The 22,500-nt window shown below is 44.0% G+C and overlaps 1 protein-coding gene across 15 annotated transcripts in view; it reads right to left on the bottom strand.

The window, feature by feature from the left end:
- mast3b (microtubule associated serine/threonine kinase 3b) overlaps positions 1-22,500 on the bottom strand; it is a 142,383-nt gene that overhangs the window by 7,614 nt on the left and 112,269 nt on the right. For all 15 annotated transcript variants that reach the window (XR_006035326.1, XM_042111771.1, XM_042111772.1 and 12 more), the window contains 3 exons: positions 2,338-2,567; positions 1,133-1,255; positions 476-612 (listed from right to left, as the gene is read on the bottom strand). Coding sequence is in view for 14 of the 15 variants with exons in the window: in XM_042111771.1 (XP_041967705.1) it covers positions 476-612; positions 1,133-1,255; positions 2,338-2,567 (490 nt within the window). In the remaining variant the exon portion in view is untranslated. The remainder of the gene's footprint in view (positions 1-475; positions 613-1,132; positions 1,256-2,337; positions 2,568-22,500) is intronic.

The following is a 22,500-nucleotide window of genomic DNA, read 5'->3' as shown; positions in this document are numbered from 1 at the left end:
AGGGGTGTGTGTGTGGTGTGTAGGGGTGTGTGTGTGTGTGTAGGGGTGTGTGTGTGGGGGTGTGTAGGTGTGTGTGTGTGTGTGTAGGGGTGTGTGTGTGGGGTGTGTAGGGGTGTGTGTGTGTGTAGGGGTGTGTGTGTGCAGGGGTGTGTGTGTGTGTGTGTGTGTAGGGGGGTGTGTGTGTAGGGGTGTGTGTGTGTGTAGGGGGGGTGTGTAGGGGTGTGTGTGTGTGTGTAGGGGGGTGTGGGTGTGTGTGTGTGTAGGGGTGTGTGGGTGTGTGTGTGTGTGTAGGGGTGTGTGTGTAGGGGTGTGTGTGGGGTGTGTGTAGGGGTGTGTGTGGGGTGTGTGTAGGGGTGTGTGTGGGGTGTGTGTAGGGGTGTGTGTGTAGGGGTGTGTGTGGGTGTGTGTGTGGGGTGTGTGTAGGGGTGTGTGTGGGGTGTGTGTAGGGTGTGTGTGTGTGTGTGTGTGTCCTTACCGGTCCTGGGTGTCCCTCCTCTTGCACTTCTTGCTGCGGCGGGCCATCTTGCCCTTGTAGCTGGCCTTGCGGGCGGGTCCACGCTTGATGGACGTGTTCTCCAGGGCCGTGGTCTGCAGCGCCACCTTGTTGCCACTCTGTGTTAATATGAATTTTTAAATATATTAAATAAAAGCATATGATATAGCCGAAGCCATCATTTTCACTGTTAGACTGTCCGTGGATTGGCCTATATTTGGCGTTGAAAATGGAAACGTCTTTAGACATGGAAAATCGCTTTTACAATCGATTCAATGAACACTTATGTCTCAAAAATCGAACAGGATTTTTTCACAAAAGTGAGAGTCCTAACTCAGGATATGAGCTTTCTATATTCAGGATATGAGCTCTCTATATTCAGGTGATGATCTTTCAATGCTATACAGGAGATCAGCTCTCTATGCTATATATATGTGAGCATAATGAAAGATCATTACAAGGTCCATAGGAGCATAAATAATGATCATTATGAGGTATATAGGAGCATAATCATTATGAACTATGAGAATAATTAGAGTTCTGATCCACAGAGCCAACATCTGGACCAGTGATGGTTGTAACTCTCTCTCTCTCTCTCTCTCTCTCTCACACACACACGTGCTTCCAGAAGGTTCCTACCTTGAGCAGCAGCTCCATCATCTCCGTGTGCACGAGCCCCTGCACCGACTCCCCGTTAACGTGTGTGATGAGGTCACCAGCCCGAAGACCTGCCTCATGCGCAGGCCCTCCCTCCTCCACACTCTAGAACACACACACAAAACAGAATTATTACAACTAATAAATATTTTAACATACATTCATCAATTCATAACACGCTCTTGTAGACCCAACTCTTCAGAGGGAACCTCTTCTAACATGTACTGACCATAGGGTACTCATAGGGTACTGACCATAGGGTACTCATAGGATACTGACCATAGGGTACTCATAGGGTACTGACCATAGGGTACTCATAGGGTACTGACCATAGGGTACTCATAGGGTACTGACCATAGGGTACTAACCATAGGGTACTCATAGGATACTGACCATAGGGTACTAACCATAGGGTACTCATAGGATACTGACCATAGGGTACTCATAGGATACTGACCATAGGGTACTAACTATAGTGGGACCAGTACTCAGATCTCACTAGACTACACTGGGACCAGTACTCAGATCTCACTAGACTACACTGGGACCAGTACTCAGATCTCACTACACTACACTTTGGCTAGGTGGTCTGGTGTGTGGTGTGTTGTGGTGTGGTGTGTGTGTGGTGTGGTGTGGTGTGTGTGGTGTATGTGATGTGGTGTATGTGTGTGTGGAGTGGTGTGGTGTATGTGGTGTATGTGATGTGGTGCGTGTGGTGTGGTGTGTGTGTGTCTGTGGTGTGTGTGTGGAGTGGTGTGGTGTGTGTGGTGTATGTGATGTGGTGCGTGTGGTGTGGTGTGTGTGTGTGGTGTGGTGTATGTGTATATGTGTGTCTGTGGTGTGTGTGTGTGTGTCTGTGGTGTGTGTGATGTGTGTGTGTGTGTGTGTGTGTGGTGTATGGTGTATGTGTATATGTGTGTATGTGTGTCTGTGTGTGTGTGGTGTATGGTGTATGTGTATATGTGTGTATGTGTGTCTGTGGTGTGTGTGTGGTGTATGTGATGTGGTGTGTGTGTGTGTGGTGTGGTGTGGTGTGTGTGGTGTGGTGTGGTGTGTGTGTGTGTGGTGTATGTGTATATGTGTGGGTGTGTGTGGTGTGGTATGTGCGTGTGGTGTATGTGTATATGTGTGTATGTGTGTCTGTGGTGTGTGTGTGTGTGTGTGTATGTGTCTGTGTTCTTACTGACCGAGACCACATGGTGTACAGTGTAGACGTCCGAGTCGCCCATGTAGACGCGGATGGCCTGCAGCGTGAAGCCGTACTTCTTGCCGGAGGAGTGGATGAGGATGGGGGGGCGCAGGCAGGTCAGGCTGAGCGAGAGCTCGCGGCTCGGGGACGAGTCTCGGGACGAAGGGGTGGACGAGAGGGAGCGCGGGGAGATGGGGCTCGTCTGGAGACCACCTACACACACGTCGTCTGGGGGGACACATGCAGATATTTAGACACACACACATCTACACACACACACACCTACACACACGTCGTCTGGGGGGACACATGCAGATATTTAGACACACACACACACACACCTACAGTGGGCAGTGCTTCGAATTGGCCAGCTTCACTCGCGGTCCGCGCGTGGGATCACGCGGCTCTAATTTGTATTTTTCCAGTGAGACGCTGCAACAACCCAAACAACCGGTAGATGGCTCAAGTGAGCAGGGTGTCTCGTAAAAAGAAATGGAGCCTGGAAAAGCCTACACAGACTTCACTACAGACTTTAGCAGACTGGTTTAGAAATAATTTAATAGCCAGAAATATGCCTGCCCTGCACTAAAAAAGAAATATTTGGTTAACTGCGAGTGAATCCCGTTTGCAGCCGTAGAAGAAACGCAGGACAAATTAAACATTCTGGTTTTCTCTGAGTGCAACGATGATAGACAGACATCATTTGGACAAAATATAGAGCATATTAACCTGCTTTGCTCAGCCAAATGCCTTCCTGTTACGTCCTGTTATCACGGAGTTACAGGCGATAAACGATTTTTGATGGTCACAAGTTTAATTCATTAGCGTTTTTTTAATTTTTTTTATTATTATTAAAGAGTTATTTTCATTTAAAGGTTTGACTTCGTGCTTATTCAGTAGAGCATTTAGTGCTCTCCCCAATCCCAGAAGTTCACATTGCATGTTTGTTTGTAATGGATGCAACCGCGAGATAGGCTATGCGTTTGACGGCAATGAGTTGTTAAAAGACATGAACCAAGACATATAGCCCAGCAGCAATCTAGGGACTGTTCGTTATTTATTGAAGGGGCCACCGGAGGAATTTTGAGTGCTTCAGTCAAAAGTTGCATGACCCTCTCTTGCCTGCTAGAAATTGTTCAATGACCCTCCGACAGAATTGTTAAAAAAGACATGACCCTCCCCTGACATGACCCTCCCCTGCCAATTGCTGTCTTCCGCCCGCGCCACAGCCACACACTGTGATAACGTTCTTAAATCAATCTTTCCCGTGAGCTTGCATGCTACCAGTCCTTCCTTTTCAAATGTGTTGCGCCTGTTTCACAAATAATCATATGTGATTAATAATATGACAAATAATCCCTGTGCACGGGGACCGAAACAATGCATGCCAACTTTTTCCGTGTTTATCACGTAGGCCTATTTTAACTTTCCCCCGTGTCCCATATTTTAATACTCTCATAACAGCCCTTCCATCGGGCCTACCATAACTTACCAACTCTGTACTGTAGACCCTATCTGGCTATTTATATTTTCTGTGAAATAAGCAAATGTATTTGTTCAACTTTATGAAGCAGAATTAACGCATAGGCTACTTGGAACATAATACATTTGACAAAGGACAGATGTATGTTGCTAGTGACAAAATATTAACTTTCAGTGTTTTACGATGTCTTTGTCATGGGGAAGTGTTTTTCCCCATGCATTTATTCTAGGTTACTGTCAGTGACTGCCGTGAGAGAAGCGGGGTCTGTGTTGTGTTGCGTTGCGTTAATTTATTTTCATTGGGCATGCCGTGCCGTCCACAGCTCTTCAGTTCTGACAAAGCCAAAATTACTCCTTTTGAAACAATGAGTGCAGGAAGCGCGTTTGTATGGTTATATTGCTTGACGGGGGGGTGTCCCAAGCAGCTTTCAGCCATAAGGATACTTTGAGAACATTTCAATTCACCCGACACTAATATTCAAAATATTGACAACTATTTCGGCATAGCCTATAAAGCAGTTTAATTAAATGGAATGTTAGTTGTAAACAAACAAGCTACTTGGTGAGGCTTGGCCTCACAGATGCGCTCGTGCCCTAGATGGCAGGAAAAATCTTCACGATAGGCCTATTAACTAATCACCCGATTCACGTTGGCTGGGGGGAAGGGGGGCCATCAGACATTTGTGCCCAGTTAATCCCTGCCCCCAACAAATCACACCTTCCAACCTCTGACAGCTTAAAAGAAGTCAAGAGGACTCCTTACTCACAGACCTATTCACAAACCTGCAGCATTCTGCCGTGTTTTGAAATCATGCAGCTACAGGAGCTTCCAATCGTGAGGAAGCAATTTTGCATTGTAGGCATAACTAACATGCAATAACGCCACCAACAACAACCAAAACTAGGCTAATCATTGTCAACATGTAAATTAAATGTAACATTATTGTGAATCAAATTAAAATGTTCTATTTTGCAAACGTAGACATAGTAACAGAATAATTTAATAATGTTACAAAGATGCTACATCAATCCGTATGTTTCATTAGGCTACTAGGCTATATGTTTTGCCTTGATTCATTTAGGCTAGGCCTTTTTATTCAGCCTAACTGGCGAATTTAGGAGCAACTCCTAAAAATAATGGGCGTGCCACTCCTAACTTTAGGACTCCTAATTTTTTCCACAAAAAGTAATTCATGAAGCATTTTAGACCTAAAAGTAGCACCTAAGTCTGGGACAGCTTAAGTCGATAGGACTCCTAACTCACTAAGACCTATTCATAAACAGCTTTTTTGTGGCATTTTACGTTGCGATGTTTTGAAATGCGTAGCCTATGCGCAACAGGAGCTTCCAATCGCGAGGGAACAATTTTGCATTCATAAAAGGGATGCAATAACGCCACCAACAACAACCAAAACTACTCATTGTTAACATGTAAATGAAATGTAACGTTTCATTGTGAATCAAATTAAAATGTTCTCCTCTTTGCAAACGTAGCCTAGGCATATGGTGACAGATTAATTTAATAATGTTGCAAAGGTAGGCTACTGCATTAATCCATAGGCCTATGTTTCATTAGGCTACTAGGCTATTTGTTTTGCCTTACTCTTTATTCATTTAGGCTAGGCCTTTTTATTCAGTAATTAATCATCTTCCGTCCTTCGCACTACTTGTGTAGCGCACGCATTCTCCGACCTGTCACCGGTCACTCATCATCGGAAAAGAGGTGTTTGGAATTCCCGCGTTACAATCGTCAGCCAATCAAGGTGGTCACTTCAGTCAAGCTCGTGCATGAGTAATGACGTAATCCATAGCAACGAAGACTCACTCCTAGTTTAGGAGTTGTCTAACAGGGTTTGTGAATAACTTTTAAGAGAAAACTCCAAGCTAAAATCTTTAAGTGCGATTTAGGAGTAGCCTACTCCTAGTAGTAAGATAAAAGCCTTTGTGAATAGCCTACGGCCCCAGTTATTCATCATCTTCTGTCCTTGTGTAGCGCACGCATTCTGAGACCTGTCACCTGTCACTCATCATCGTAAGGGAGGTGTTTGGAATCATGCCCGCGTTACAATCATCAGCCAATCAGCCAATCAAGGTGGTCACGCTTGCCCATTTACCCAAATTAATGGTTGAATATTACTGATGATCATTGTTATTTAAGAACATGCAGTGTGCGTAGGGTACCAAAAACATCTTGCTCGTAAAAAAGCATCATAACGCACATTCTGGCGGGTCTGTTATTTACTGTAGGCTGCGCAAACCACAGGCCTTTAGCCTATTTTGGGCAAGCCTGCATTCATTCATTTATTCAGCCTTTATTTATTCTCGGAGGGTCATTGAGGGAAGCCCTCATTTTCAATGAAGCCGAGATTACAGACGCGAAGCAAAGCGCTCCACAAACAAGACAACATTCGAGGCCTTATGTTGAAGAATTGTATATAAAGCCTGCGCTAACAGTAATCCTCCTGCCCCTGATAGGCCTACCACAGCTGTGGATAGTGTGGAATGTAATAACACAATCCAATGTGTGTCTCAATTGTCTCCCGCTGACCACCTCACACATTTCTCTAGATTTTGCAACGAACTTATATGACACAATGCCATAAAATATGCCAGTTTTAGGACACAGAATAATGTTTGTAATGATACCAGGTAGGCCTACGTTTAACAGTAACAAGTGTAATGAGCTATTCATTGTCGAAGGTGAAATTGTCGAAGGTGAAATTCTTACTTTGGAAAACAAACATTTGCCGATATCATTGCCGATCATCAGAATATTGCAACAGATTCTGTGTGTTCTGGACTGCAGGTAACTTGTTAAACCAGTGGTTCTCAAACTTTTATTTCATTCCCCACTTTGATCAAGGGGCATGACTGATGATAGTGGAGATAACGTGTTATCCCGAGGCTTTTGCAAGTCAGCATCTTCGACGGTAGTCTATTAAAAATATAAATTTTCGATGTCCCAAATGGAGAGCCATACTTTATTGTTTTTAACGATCTCTATGCTACTCACAAAAATGTAGGCATGGGGACATGATGAAGTAGGCTATCCAACTGTCCTGTGTTAAATTATTGTGATTACGAGCTAGTGGTTTTCAAACAATATGCGTGACTCGGACATCTAACTAAATGCAACAGGCTCATATCGTCCTAGCATTCGCAAAATGAGGACCAGTGTTTTGTCAAATTGCAAATAGCTATTCGTTTTAACAAATTTTTATGATAGTATGAAGTGCTTTTTGTATAGGCTACTATCTTAATCTTGGAATATGGGGAGGGAAGTGGCGCGTCTGCAGTCAGCCAAATATGAATGTAATTCTGTGGCATAAGCAGATGTATTTGTTTATTGTACAGAAAAATAAAATTGACATGTCAAGCAGTCAATTAACTACATTGCAGTCAAGAAGTAGGGCAAATTAAGACACTGTTTTGATTTGCGTAGTTGCGTTACCCCCAACACTGACAATAACATAGACAGCCAGTTAAGATATTTTTTCGTTTTGTGGAGCGGCACCGGTAGGCTATCAAAAGCAGATATCGATTTTTGCTACCACCGTGTAGTCAAGCCTTAAGCCATACCCAAGTAGCCTTAATCGAGGTAATGTTTAATTACGATTTATTTTGTTATTGAATTCGTAGGCTGGGATTCCTCTCGGTAACAATTACCACTGACAGAGCGATGTACAGTGGCAGAGCGACGCACAGTGGCTGAAAGTGGTACTAAAGCTTGCGGCGCGTACACACGCAGCGACCTCTCTCTGTCCCAACCGTACGGTGTTTTGTTCGTTTAAAAAGTGTTTGTCCGAAAGTTTTACGTGTTCGTCTCGTCTTACTACGTCGTACTACAAGTACAGCAGGCAGTTTTTAATTGACATCTGCAAAAGCAAGTTTTGCAGCGCTCTGGACTTTGCAACAGAGACGCTAAAGGAACTCGGACTACTCCGGCCTGCAACAACACCGGACTCGCCTGCTACTCCTCCCCCGGAAAGAAAGCGTCGGAAGCGGTGTGCGAGGAAGCAGAAGAGGGGCAAGCGCGAAGGCGTCCGGGCCAGGCTAGCGGCCAGCCCAACTCGCCCAGCCATACCATCCATTCTCCTGGCAAATGTACGATCACTGGACAACAAAATGGATCACATACGACTGCTGAGATCAACAAACCGGACAGTAAGTAACTGCTGTGTGCTCGTCTTCACTGAGACTTGGTTAAATGACAACATTCCGGACTCTGCTATACAACTGGAGCAGCTAGCATGCTATCGAGCAGACAGGACCATTGTCAAGGGAGGTAAATCACGAGGAGGAGGAATCTGTGTTTACATCCGTGACGAATGGTGCCGGGACACTGTAGTAGTATGCAAACACTGCTCACCACTGGCAGAGTTTATGATCATAAAGTGCCGTCCTTTTTACCTACCAAGGGAAATTACTGCGATTCTGCTAGTCGCAGTATACATCCCGCCTACCAACAACAACAGCGATAAGAACGCGGCTCTTAGTGAACTGTACCAGGCTGTCAGTGAACAACAGACGGCACACCCAGACGGTTTCACCATCTTCACTGGAGATTTTAACCATGCTGATCTTAAAACTGCACTTCCAAAGCTACACCAGCATGTTGATTTTCCAACAAGAGGAGATAACATCCTGGACCTGGTCTACACTACACACAAAGGAGCATACAAAGCCACCCCCCTCCTCCACATTGGACTTTCAGACCATATCACTGTTATGCTAATGCCCGCATACAGACAAAGGGTAAAAGCGAACAAACCGGTTCGTAAGCAGGTAAAAGTGTGGCCTGAGGGAGCCTCCGATGCTCTCCAAGACTGCTTTGACACAACAGACTGGGAAATGTTTAAGCAGGCAGCCACTTACAACAACCGGACAGACATAGAGGAGTATACAGACACTGTAACCTCTTACATCACCAAGTGCATCGATGATGTGACCCACACAAAAGACATCATCACTCGGGCTAACTGGAAGCCATGGCTGACCGGGGATGTCCTCAGGCTGCTGAGGGCCAGAGACAAAGCCTACAGAGCTGGGGATGAAGCTGGCATGAGAACAGCGAGAGCCAACCTGTCCCGTGGCATCAAGGAAGCAAAAAAGGAATACACTCACAAGATAACCACCCACTTCAAAGACAGCAGGAACGCACAAAGCCTATGGCAGGGCATTCAGGCCCTCACAGACTACAAGCCCGCGCCACAGAGCTGTGAGAGCAACATCCCTCTGCTCAACAACCTGAACCGCTTCTTTGCTCGCTTCGAAGCACAAAACAGCACCTGCCCACAGAAGACCCATCCCCCTCTACATGAGCAGCCCCTGTGCCTCTCTGCCGACAGCGTGAAGAGGACACTTGCTGCTATCAACACCCGTAAGGCAACAGGTCCAGACAACATCCCAGGTCGTGCGCTGAAGGACTGCGCAGGGGAGCTTAAGGAGGTCTTCACAGACATCTTTAACACTTCCCTGAAGCAAGCCATCGTCCCATCATGTTTCAAAGCTGCCACCATCATACCTGTGCCGAAGAAAACTGCTCCATCCTGCTTCAATGACTACCGCCCTGTGGCACTGACACCCATCATCATGAAGTGCTTTGAGCGGCTTGTCATGTCACATATCAAATCCATTCTCCCCCCCACCCTGGACCCCTTCCAGTTTGCATACCGAGCCAAGCGGTCTACAGAGGATGCAATCTGCTCTGCCCTCCACCCAGCCCTCACCCACCTGGAAAAAAGAGACTCATATGTGAGATTGCTGTTTATAGACTTCAGTTCTGCATTCAACACCATAATACCACAACAACTCATCTGCAAACTTGACAAACTGGGACTCAGTACCTACCTCTGCAACTGGCTACTGGACTTCCTCTGTCAGAGGCCCCAAGTAGTACGTGTTGGCAACAATACCTCAAGCAGCATCACACTGAGCACAGGGGCCCCCCAAGGCTGCGTGCTCAGTCCGCTGCTCTTCACCCTGCTGACGCATGACTGCACTGCAACCTACAGCAACAATCACATAGTGAAATTTGCTGACGACACAACTCTGGTGGGTCTCATCACCAAGGGCGACGAGACTCAATACAGGCTGGAGGTCGACCATCTGACCACGTGGTGCAGGGACAACAACCTCCTGCTGAACGTCAGCAAGACCAAAGAGATTGTTGTTGACTTCCGGAGAGGTCACACCCAACACCTGCCACTGACCATCGACGGTGCTGTGGTGGAGAGAGCGAGCAGCACCAAATTCCTGGGGGTGCACATCAGTGAAGACCTCTCCTGGACCACCAACACTGCATCACTGGCGAAGAGAGCTCAGCGCCGCCTGTACTTCCTGCGGAAACTCAGGCGAGCAAGTGCTCCACCAGCCATCATGACCACATTCTACCGAGGCACCATTGAGAGCATCCTCTCCAGCTGTATCGCTGTGTGGGGCGGAAGCTGCACTGAATACAACAGGAAAGCCCTGCAGCGCATAGTGAACACAGCTGGAAGGATTATTGGTGCTTCACTCCCCTCCCTGAAGGACATTTACACCACCCACCTCACCCGCAAGGCGACCAAAATTGTGAGTGATGCAAGTCACCCCGCTCACAATCTGTTCGATCTACTGCCCTCTGGGAAGAGGTACAGAAGCCTGCGCTCCCGCACTACCAGACTCACCAACAGCTTCATACACCAAGCTGTAAGGATGCTGAACTCTCTCCCTCCTCTCCCCCCTCCACCCTCAGCTACATAACATCCTGGACATTGGACCCACAATGGCCGCCTGCACTACTCCACTTGCACACTTGCACACTTGTACACTTTACAACTTGTTGTTGTTGTCCTGAAAACACAACACTTCTGCTGCTCTTACATAACTTGCACCACTATGCCACTTTCTTTCTTACTTAGGTCAAACAGAACTACCCAAGCCTTTTATTGGCCTGACTTTGCACTAGTATTTTATTGACTGTCTATGCACAATTTCAACCAAATTTTGCTGCTCTTATTTTTTTCATTATTATATGTCTTATATATGTTATTTACTTATTTACTTGAATGTTATGTTTGTCTGTGGACTTAAATTGGTAAAATATGTCTTGTCTTCACCGTGGGATAGTGAGAAACGTAATTTCGATCTCTTTGTATGTCTGGAACATGTGAAGAAATTGACAATAAAGCTGACTTTGACTTTGAAGCTTCACGCAGCTTCACGCCGCGTAATGCGCGACTGAAGTGGCCATTTGAAAGCGATGCCCACTGTACACACACACACACACCTACACACACGTCGTCTGGGGGGACACATGCAGATATTTAGACACACACACACACACACACGTCGTCTGGGGGGGACACATGCAGATATTTAGACACACACACACACACACACCTACACACACGTCGTCTGGGGGGACACATGCAGATATTTAGACACACACACACACACACCTACACACACGTCGTCTGGGGGGGGACACATGCAGATATTTAGACACACACACACACACACACCTACACACACGTCGTCTGGGGGGACACATGCAGATATTTAGACACACACACACCTACACACACACACGTCGTCTGGGGGGACACATGCAGATATTTAGACACACACACCTACACACACGTCGTCTGGGGGGGGGGGGGACACATGCAGATATTTAGACACACACACACACACACCTACACACACACACGTCGTCTGGGGGGACACATGCAGATATTTAGACACACACACCTACACACACGTCGTCTGGGGGGGGGACACATGCAGATATTTAGACACACACAGACAGACACACACACACACACACACAGACCTACACACACGTCGTCTGGGGGGGACACATGCAGATATTTAGACACACACAGACACAGACACACACACACCTACACACACGTCGTCTGGGGGGGACACATGCAGATATTTAGACACACACACACACGTCGTCTGGGGGGACACATGCAGATATTTAGACACACACACACACACACCCACCCACTCCACACCCAAACACACACACTCCACACACACACACCCACACCCACACACTCCAAACCCACACCCACTCCACACACACACCCACTCCACACACACACCCACTCCACACACACACTCCACACCCAAACACACACCCACTCCACACACACACACCCACACACACCACACCCACACCTACTCCACACCCACACCTACTCCACACCCACACCTACTCCACACACACACCCACCCACACACACACACTCCAAACCCACGTTTTTAACAGGCTACGCTATAGAGACTTAGACAACTATGACCCACGTTTTGGTTTCGTATATTAATTTGCCCTACTTCTTGACTGCAATGTAGTCAATTGACTGCTTGACATGTAATTTTTATTTTTCTGTACAATAAACAAATACATCTGCTTTATGCTGCAGAATTACATTCATATTTGGAACTTACATAGTCCAATGCATCGTTACACTACGTTAGTGTTTCCCAAAACCATAGTAGCAACGAACGTTCGCAACCACTATCGTAAAGTTGTGTAGTTACAACTACACCTCTCGACCTGTGGTAGAATGCTAGTAGAAGCATAGTTCCAGGGATCTTCATGTCAAAGACGTCACTGACGCCAGTTATTTGTTTGCAAATTAATAATTATAAATATATAATTATAAATATATTTAGGTTTCTAATTGATATTTACACTTCTAACCACCATACATCCAAGGCAGAAAATACATAAACATAATTTCACTGCATTTCTTACTTCCAGTAACTATATGCATGTGACAATAAACTTCCTTGTATCCTTGTAATTAAAAGTCAATTTGCAGCCATGTGCATGTAAGTAAAAGTCACACACCTGCAGATAATAATAAGGCGGTGCACACTTTTTTTGACAAGTCAGCTGAGAATATGTAGCCTTTGATTTTCATGGGGGGGGGGGGGGGGGGGGGGGGGGTCCTTGTTAGTTTACGCAAACCAAGCCAAGAAGGCAGATTCTGATTTTGATAATATGATCTGCACAAAATATAAACTTAGGTAAACAACGATGTCAATATTGTCAAAATCTTAACCCAGATTCAAACTCTTGGACAGGGGACTGGTAACTGCTGTGCAACGGCGGCTGTCATCTGCCGGCCTTAACGCAATGTGCCACAGAAGTATGTGCAGGTGCCCGTTCACGTGCTACTAAACGTCATTAACCACCTTAGTCCAGACTACTGAAGTTTGGAAACTATCATGGTCCAAACTTACAGTACTATGTAAGTACGACAGTTTTGGGAAACAGTCGTAACTTACATGTTGGTTAGTTGAACGATGCATCCTGTTAGTAAAAAGCTAACCTCCGTAGTTGTAGGCTACGGGAAACGCACCCCAGATCAGCTTGTAGGCCATTAGCAATCTGTTTATTTTATTTTATGAAGCCTACACAGTAGATCACATGCCACATTCTCACTTTCAATAGACAGATGCAATAGCCATTGGTCAAGTATTGAGTATAAAGCAATTAAGAAAGTACCCTATACAAAAAGTACTTCATACTATCATAAAAATTTGTTAAAACGAATAGCATTTTGCAACTTGACAAAACACTGGATTAAATATCGTAGGCACAGGAGAAAACTTGTACATCCATTGGCCCATGGGAAGATCACATGTCAGTTGCCTCTCCCTTCAGTTCTATGACTCTATGACGGCTGTGAGCTTGTTTCGCCAAAAAAAAAAAAAACAATATTGCAGATATCAATGCGTCTTTGTTCATGGGTTTGGCCTCACAGCAGAGGCTTAGACAACTATGACCCACGTTTTGGTTTCGTAATGTGCCCTACTTATTGACTGCAATGTAGTCAATTGACTGCTTCACAGGTTATTTTTATTTTTCTGTACAATAAACAAATACATCTGCTTTATGCCGCAGAATTACGCACTTGTACGACAGTTTTGGGAAACAGTCGTAACTTACATGTTGGTTAGTTGAACGATGCATCCTGTTAGTAAAAAGCTAACCTCCGTAGTTGTACGGGAAACGAACCCCAGATAAGCTTGTAGGCCATTAGAAATCTGTTTATTTTATTATATATAGTCTGCTAAAGTCTGTAGTGAAGTCTGTAGTGAAGGAAAAATGCAAAAAAAAAAATTAAAGTCGCGTGATGCCGCGTGATCCCGCGCGCGGACCGCGAGGGAAGCTGGCCAAGTCGAAGCACTGCCCACTGTACTATTGAAATGAGCTAAATGTTCTATGTTCATTTTCTCAGCAGAAATGGCACAAACTGCAGTTGACACAAACAACCACAAGGCGTCACTTGGGTGCCACTACTATTTTTGATGCGACTGACTTACTGCTTCCATGACGCAGCGGGGGCACGGGAACTTAAATTGATCACGGTAGTTTAAGCTTACACTTGACAAAACACTCAATAACACAAAATATGAAAATGTAGATGCAATTGTTGTAAAATGGTGCAGCTCCTTTAAGAAAGCACCGTGTGCAGGGATGGAGAGAGAGAAAGCGAGAGGGAATAGGCCTATGTGTGTTAGAACTTAGCGTGTGGAAAAAGTACGTGCTGTTGAGACTGGGGCGAGTCATATTCAAAATAATGCAAAAAAAAGCAATTATCCTCATTCATTGCAACCAAAGCATGCCTGCTTGCCGACGTTTAAACGAAAAATATATCAAAGCACCTTTTGCGTTTGAATGTAGCACGAAAAAATGTTTAAACAGCTGGACAAATGATTTAGCTAATTGATTATATAACCTGTACACCAGCAATTGTTGAACATTTACCTGTACAAGTACATTGACAGTAGCCCAGCCTAACAGCATGTTGTAGGCCTACTGTAGAAATTTCACTTAAATTGCAACCGCAACATGCCTGCTTGCCAACATTCAAACGACAACGAAAAAGATAACAAAACAACAAGAGGGTTGAGTCTGAATGACACTGAGTTTTTGTAGTTAATAAATATTTTCGTATAAAAAAATGGTCATTCTTCAATCTCCTTCACTGACGCCTATGGAAAAGGCTTAACGTCCCAAAACAACGATCAATGATCATTTCTCTCTCACATTGCTCCTCATAACCATCTATAAAAAAGTGTTTTTTCTTTTCTTTTTGAGCACATCCGAATCCCAGGACATAACGCACTGGACCTTATAATAGGCTCGAGATATAATTCCAAAGGGGGCAGATAGGGGCCACTGCACTTAAAACTTAAAAAGATGAAGCTTTCCGAAATTTGAAATTGCGATCAGTGACTGGCATCGGGTGAACGAAGCTTTTCGAAGTTGAACAGGCTATTAAAAACTATTTGCGCACCTCCATGTCACAGGAGAGACTGGGCTCTCCCTTCTATGAAAAAGACGTTAGGCTACCTGCAAACTGGCCTATGATTTCATTGCTGAGTTTGCGGCAAAGCAAGAAAATGTTTTTTTTCCTGAGTCAGGATTTGGCGAGTCAGTGTCATTTATTTGTCCAATGTTAGCCTATAGATACAGACCAGTACATCTTATCAATAGTTTGAATGTCGTGTGTGTTTCTGCTCATTGACAAATACCGTTCAGCACAATGATTCATGCCCAATTAATTCCCCGTTAAAGTGTTCGCCTTTGTTACACTATTTGGTTTCGTGATGTAGCCTATGATAAACACCATATGGCCAAATATGTGACTCAGCTAATGTTATAGGCTATACAATTGAATTTCCCCTCTTAAAGGCAAGCTGGTGTAGCTTATTAGACTAGGCTACTATTAAAATACACCGACGGTAGCCTTGGCTATGTGTAAAGTAAGCTATCGCATGATTTCATGCACGTAAGTGAAAAGGGCCTTGCATCTGTCAAGTTCGCACAGGGCCTCGCATCCCCTTGCGATGGCCCTGCAGCTCCTCCTAAGACAGCGAGGAAAAAGTTAAAATACGCGATAAACCCGGGAAAAGTTGACAGGTTTGTTTCGGTCCCGGTGATTATTTGTGAAATTGTGCAAATGACAGCCTTTTCAAGGCATTTCAAGGAAGGAGTCGTAGCATGCAACCTCCCAAATTGACCCAGTAGCCTAAGGCATCAATAAATTGTTGGGACTGGGGAGGGTCATGCGTTTTTTCTCAATCACTTTGGAGGGTCATAGAAAAAATTCTTGCTAGGAGGGAGGGAGGGTCACGTCTTTTTTGACTAACGCTCCCAAAACTCCTCCGGTAGCCCCTTAATTAAATAAATAACGAACAGTCCCTAATTGATTAATAGCCTAGGCCTACACCAGCAATTGTTGAACATTGACCTGTACAGGACATTGACAGTAGCCCAGCCTAACAAGCAAATGTTGCAAAATACATCAAAAGACGCAATTAATCAGAAATAAATAATGTAATCTGCATCGCTTTATTTAACAAACTGCAAGCAACAAGAGCATTTAGTTCGCTGTAAGGCCAAACCCAAGAGCAAAGCCTATCTGTTAAGGCAGTCGATAGGCTATATAACGAGCTGTGTGCCTGGAAAGACGATAGATGACGGCTCTGGTCATCCCATACCCTCCCCCCACTTCCTGTAGCCTACCATTATGAAGGCCTGTAGCCTAAAACGACTCGTTGCCGTTTTGTGACATTAAGCTTTCTCACGTTAAGCCCCCCTCCCCCATCCCCTTCTTTCACAAGCAGTGGGGGAGCGCGGGGCACAAAGTAACACTTTTTGGTAGACAAAGGAGGGTTCTCCGCGCTTCTGTCGTTTGGCCACAATCCGTTGCAACCAGGCCAGGACAGATATTTTAGAGAGGAGAGACGCCGGTGCAGCTCAGATGTCTTCTTAATTTTCTTTATTCTTTAGTAGGCTAAAAGGTGCAGAACATTATTAAACTTTGACTAACATTTCGATGTGTCGATGTTTTTGACTAACAAACATCGAAACGTTAGTCAAAGTTTAATAATGTTCTGCACCTTTTACTAAAGAATAAAGAAAATTAAGAAGACATCTGAGCTGCACAGGCGTCTCTCCTTCTCTCTAACACTTTTTGGCTTTGGCTAAATATTTCTAAAATCATTTGAGTTTCACTAGTCACGTGTTTTAACAAGCAACACTTGTTATTGAACTAATAACAGACGTGTGTCGAAAATTGACTTTATTTTCCATACGGAGAAATAACATATGCAGAGTCTACCAAGGTCAATCTTGCCAAAAAAGCCCTCAAACCTGAAAACACATGAGGCAAAAGTGCAAAACATCACAAAACTAACTAAACTAACACGCGCATATTTTTGTATTGCTATCATTGTAGCCTACAGTTGTAACAGCGCGTAACAGTCGTTTTACTCCCCGGATGCGCTCATTATAAAGAACGTTTAACGTGTCCCAAAAACAGCTATCAATTAATCACCAAACGTCTTATAAACAAGTATTGCCAGGAGCAACACCTTGCAAAAAATGATAACAATAGGCCTTTATATGGCTCTGCTCCTGCCTAGATTCAAACTCAGAACTGCCTGAAAGTTGCAGACCTGTTCTGGAAATACGCGCATTAACCCACTCGACCGTCAGACAACGCTATCTGCTTCGAGTAGGCCTATTGGGTAGGACTGTAGCCTACACTGGTTGCTGTGGCACAGTCTTGAGTGACCGAATTCGTTTTTTTTTTGTCATATGAATGCTGTCATTTTGTTAACATTACTGTTAAGGAGATGCTGTAGGCAAAGTCTATATTTCAACCTCGTTAGTGTAGTAAAAAAAATCAGAACTATTCACAAGGTTTCTGGGCAGCATATTTATGTTCTGTTAGCAAGCGAACTTCTCATGACTACCGACAAAGTAGCCTACTGCCAGCTGACGAAGCTCTCATTTTAAAACATTACTGAGAGACAGACACTGTACAATCAAGAAATCTTGCCACTGAATCCAAAACTATGTTTAACATTATGTACAAGGCTTAGGCTACAGTGGACTAGCATGTTGCAGGGGCTGCTAAAAACACAGAGAAACGCACTGAAAACTCGGCCAATCACAGCCCTTGCTGTCGAATGCGCCGTCTGGTTCGACTGTGGAACTCCACAGCGGACTATGCTGCCCCCAAGCGGCTGCAGTTGTACTTACATTTCACCCTTCACCATGATCGTGAATGAAGTGTCAATTTTTAACTGGGACCCACTGTATGTTGTACTATTGAAATTAGATAAAATCCTTTCACTGAGAACAATAATGTTCTATGTTGTACTATTGAAATTAGATCATTGAACTGTGCTTTTCACGCACGCAGCCTTTCCTTGCCCTACCCCGCTCTCTCTCAACAGACGCAGCCTTTCCTTGCCCTACCCCTCTCTCTCTCTCAACAGACGCAGCCTTTCCTTGCCCTACCCCGCTCTCTCTCTCAACAGACGCAGCCTTTCCTTGCCCTACCCCGCTCTCTCTCTCAACAGACGCAGCCTTTCCTTGCCCTACCCCTCTCTCTCTCTCAACAAGCCTTTCCTTGCCCTACCCCTCTCTCTCTCTCAACAGACGCAGCCTTTCCTTGCCCTACCCCGCTCTCTCTTGTAACGGACCCGCCGCCCCTCTGTATGTTCATTCAACAATACTTATAAAACAATACTTACTTATAAAAAAAATAATTAAAAATGTTTAAAAAGTGGGGCAGCCATGGCCTACTGGTTAGCACTTCGGACTTGTAACCGGAGGGTTGCCGGTTCGAACCCCGACCAGTAGGCATGGCTGAAGTGCCCTTGAGCAAGGCACCTAACCCCTCAGCGCCGCTGTTGTTGCAGGCAGCTCACTGCGCCGGGATTAGTGTGTGCTTCACCTCACTGTGTGTACACTGTGTGCTGAGTGTGTTTCACTAATTCACGGATTGGCATAAATGCAGATACCAAATTTCCCTCACGGGATCAAAAGAGTATATATACTTATACTTATACTATATCAAAACATTAACATGTTGAAGAGTTGGTGTTCAAGTTCAAGAGTTGGCACACAGAAGCATTGCATAGAAGACGACGGGCTAAATCTATCTATAAATTGCAGGAACGTCTGTCTGTCAAACTACGGGCACGAGTAAGTGCAGTGCCACGTTTGACGTTGTTTGGATAAGAAATGTTATAGATATCGTTAAATATATCGATAGAGTAAGTGCAGTGCCTAGTTTGACGTTGTTTGGATAAGAAATGCAAAAGATATCGGTAAATATATTGGTAAAAGAAACATTGGCTTTCACCACTCTACTGTAGCCACTCCCCTTCTCACTCACACATGGGGTTTGGCACGTGACTCGTTTCCAATACGGCACCGGTGCAAACGGTAGTAACGACATCGAATAACAACGTGGATTTCGGTGCCTCATTTCCATGCCACTTAAATCTGCACTTTCACTGCACGTCATGCGCCATGTCTAACGTCATGCGAAATCTCTCACGTCATGCACCATCTCTAACGTCATGCACCATCTCTAACGTCATGCACCATCTCTAACATCTTGCTCTGATAGCACCACTTCCAGATACAGTTAGCTAACATAAACACTAGATGTGTAAGCTTAAAGCAGAGCTTGCGTGACAGGGGGTAGCCCATAGACATAATATACATAGACGCCGCATTGGCTGCTGGAAACAAGAAATGCGGCCGCCATCTTGGACCGGTCATACTCCTCGTTGCGTTGCAGCAGAAGACACAAGATGACAGCACTGTGCAGCATGTTCCTTCTCAAATCGGCGGACCATACTCGGGGGATTTACTTTTCACAAGTAAGATTTAACATAACCGTACTATTGGTTGTATTTTGTGAATAGAATATTACCAGAGAGCTGAGAAGGAGCAATCTGTGATATTACTGTATGAAAATCGTAGCCATCTAGCTAGGCTGTTTACTCGGTGTTCACCCGGCTATGAACTGAGACTTGATAAGTCATATTCCATAACACTGACTTAGATTACAACTGACACAAGAAGGCTATTGTAGAAATAAATCATACTAGATTTGGCCGGCGAATTTTACACAAGTGGCATAGACTAGCCTATTGGGCAATCGCTAGCTAAGCACAGCTAAGTGTGTTGGTGTGTAGCCTGCTGTGTAGTGTGTAGCCTCACTATTTCCTGAATAAAGTAACTTTTCAATAGCTCAACTTCTTTATTTATCAAGTAGCTTAGCCAGACAAGCTACACTTTTCTTGTCATGTGAAATTAGCACAATTTAAAGTAGCTTCCTATGTAGTGAACTAGCCTACGTGTTTGTGTTAGGCTACTAATACATTTGACTGGGTGGTAGTTTTGTGTAGTGTTTTATTCATGGCAGTGTAACTGATAGTTTAGCTCACTAAAATTTCGAAGTAGCTTGCCCAACACTGTATTATTCACATGTCATTTACCCTAACAAGAATAAGATGCCTCTCAAATTCCTTTTCATTCATTTATTTATTATTTTGTATCTCTCCAGAACAACTGCCTTGTTCAAGAAGACTGTGAATGAACTGAACGGTCTCCTCACACCCCTGGAACTGAGGAAGGTGCTCTTCATTGCAGTACTGCAGGGCATCTGCTACACTGTGACTGAATGTTTGATTTATGAGCTCCACCTTCATCACCTGCATTCGCCACTCTGTGTCCTATTTTCCCATCGTCTGGTTGACTCAGTCCTCTTTTATGGAGTTTACCCAGTTTACTATGCCATCTTATTTGCCCACCTGCTGTCTGAAGCACTTTTGTTCTCAGCCAAAGTGTACCCAAGCAATTTTAGCAAGGTGGGAACATACAAAATGACATGCACCAGTTGTCGAAATCATAGAACCAACTGCATGACGGTAACTCTGTCTTACTGAGCCTGTGAAGACACTCCCTGATTCTTTACTGATTGCAATGAATGGGTTGATCTTAGCAGTTTCTAAAATGTTTCTTAATTCTTTTTATTTAATCTCTTCATTGGGGCTGGAACCTTTCTGTGAACTGTAAATAACAGATGCTGTTGATGAACCCATTGACACTGTACAAGTGACAAGTCACCTTTTTGTCTTGAATTGATGAACTGTTACACTTACTATGCCAAACCAATGTCTGATTTTTAAGGATCAGAAACAAACCTACAAACTTGCACTTTACTATATTTATGGAACTTGTCTAACAAATGCTGTTGATATTGAACCCAGTTACTCCATTTCCTTTATGCCACACCAATGTCTGTTCATCACTTTATTTTTGATGGCACTGAACTGAAAATGTTAATGGATTTTTTTCTGTAAATTTAACTCATTAAAACTTGTATCAAACCAGTTTTTGTCTATGCTGTCAAACGTGGATTAGTTATGTTCCCAGTTTTTATATTGGATGTCATCACTTTATAATATATCATATACCAGAATATTATATTACTGTTAAGCCCACTATGAATATTAAAATACACACAACCATGTTTCCTGTATCATACAGCTTTTCTACTGGGAGGTTTACAACTTATTCTGAGTCAATTTACCCAAGTTTGTCACTAAACCACATAGGCCTACTTGGAATACCCCTCAGATGTCTGAATGGCACTGATCTCACTTAAATGTTTATGGAACCTTTCTGTGGACTGTGAATAATGCTGTTGATGGAACTTTTCTGTCAACTGTGAACTATATTTAACTCATTAAATTTGTATCAAACTAGTTTTGTCTATGCTGTCAAACATGGATTATGTTCCCAGTTTTGATATCGGACGTCAGGTCACTTTATATCATATATCAGAATATTCTATTACTGTTAAACCCACTATGAATATTAAAATACGCTAAATCATGTTTCCTGTATCATAGCTACATGTATGACCTTTGCAGCAAAAAAAACCGCGTGAGAATCTGTTCGGTATTCAGTGAGATATGATTAATTAAGTGCGCTGACAGCTCATCTCACCGGCCAAACAGATTACACTGAGTGGAGTGGATGACCGGTCCAAGATGGCGGCTCCAAATCTCGTCAGCGCTAGTAAGGAGTAGCGGTCGATGCGGCGTCTATGTATATTATGTCTATGGGGTAGCCTATGTTAGCACATAGTTGCTATTAATATGCCTTATTTTAATTAATTTAACAATTAAACTTTGAACTTGAACTTTATACTGCGCTGGGAATCTAAACACTTCAACACCGGCATATGTAGCATGTTTAAAACTATTACATGTTATGGGGGAAAACATCACAAAGGTGCAAAGGTTTTGAGAGATACAATCTTTGTCCAAACGGCACAGCAGTTACTCTGGAAAGGGTTGAAGTAGCCTGACCTACGGTTTTGGCATAATCTGTCATTCCAATGCGTGCCTCTGGTTGTAATATTGACGAGATGAGTGAGCAATCCGCAATTATTAAATTTGGTTACTTGAACCACAATTCAACATCTTCAACTTTAATGAAATGTTGACATCATGCCATACAAAATTTTTACTCCAGTTCCTAGTCCAAGTATTCATGGATTTCATCAGGTCCCTTTCCACAGGTGTATAAAATCAAGCACCTTGATTATCAATGCAGACTGCATGGTGCGATTAATACACCTGTGGAAAGGGACCTGATGAAACCCATGAATTGTTCAGAAAAGAAGTTTGGTAGACAAGTGTGTGCTAGACTGCTCCTATAGCCAACAATCCCCACTCTACCCTTTGGGAATTGAACTGTTGAATATGATACTTGGGTGTTAAATGTAGGTAAATCATGAAAATCTACTTTTTGGTTGGTTGGTCTCGATGCAGTTGGTCTTCTGAA

This window comes from Alosa sapidissima, chromosome 12 (genome assembly GCF_018492685.1).
Source record: "Alosa sapidissima isolate fAloSap1 chromosome 12, fAloSap1.pri, whole genome shotgun sequence".
Taxonomy (NCBI): domain Eukaryota; kingdom Metazoa; phylum Chordata; class Actinopteri; order Clupeiformes; family Clupeidae; genus Alosa; species Alosa sapidissima.
This window is presented reverse-complemented; position numbering and strand designations above follow the sequence as displayed.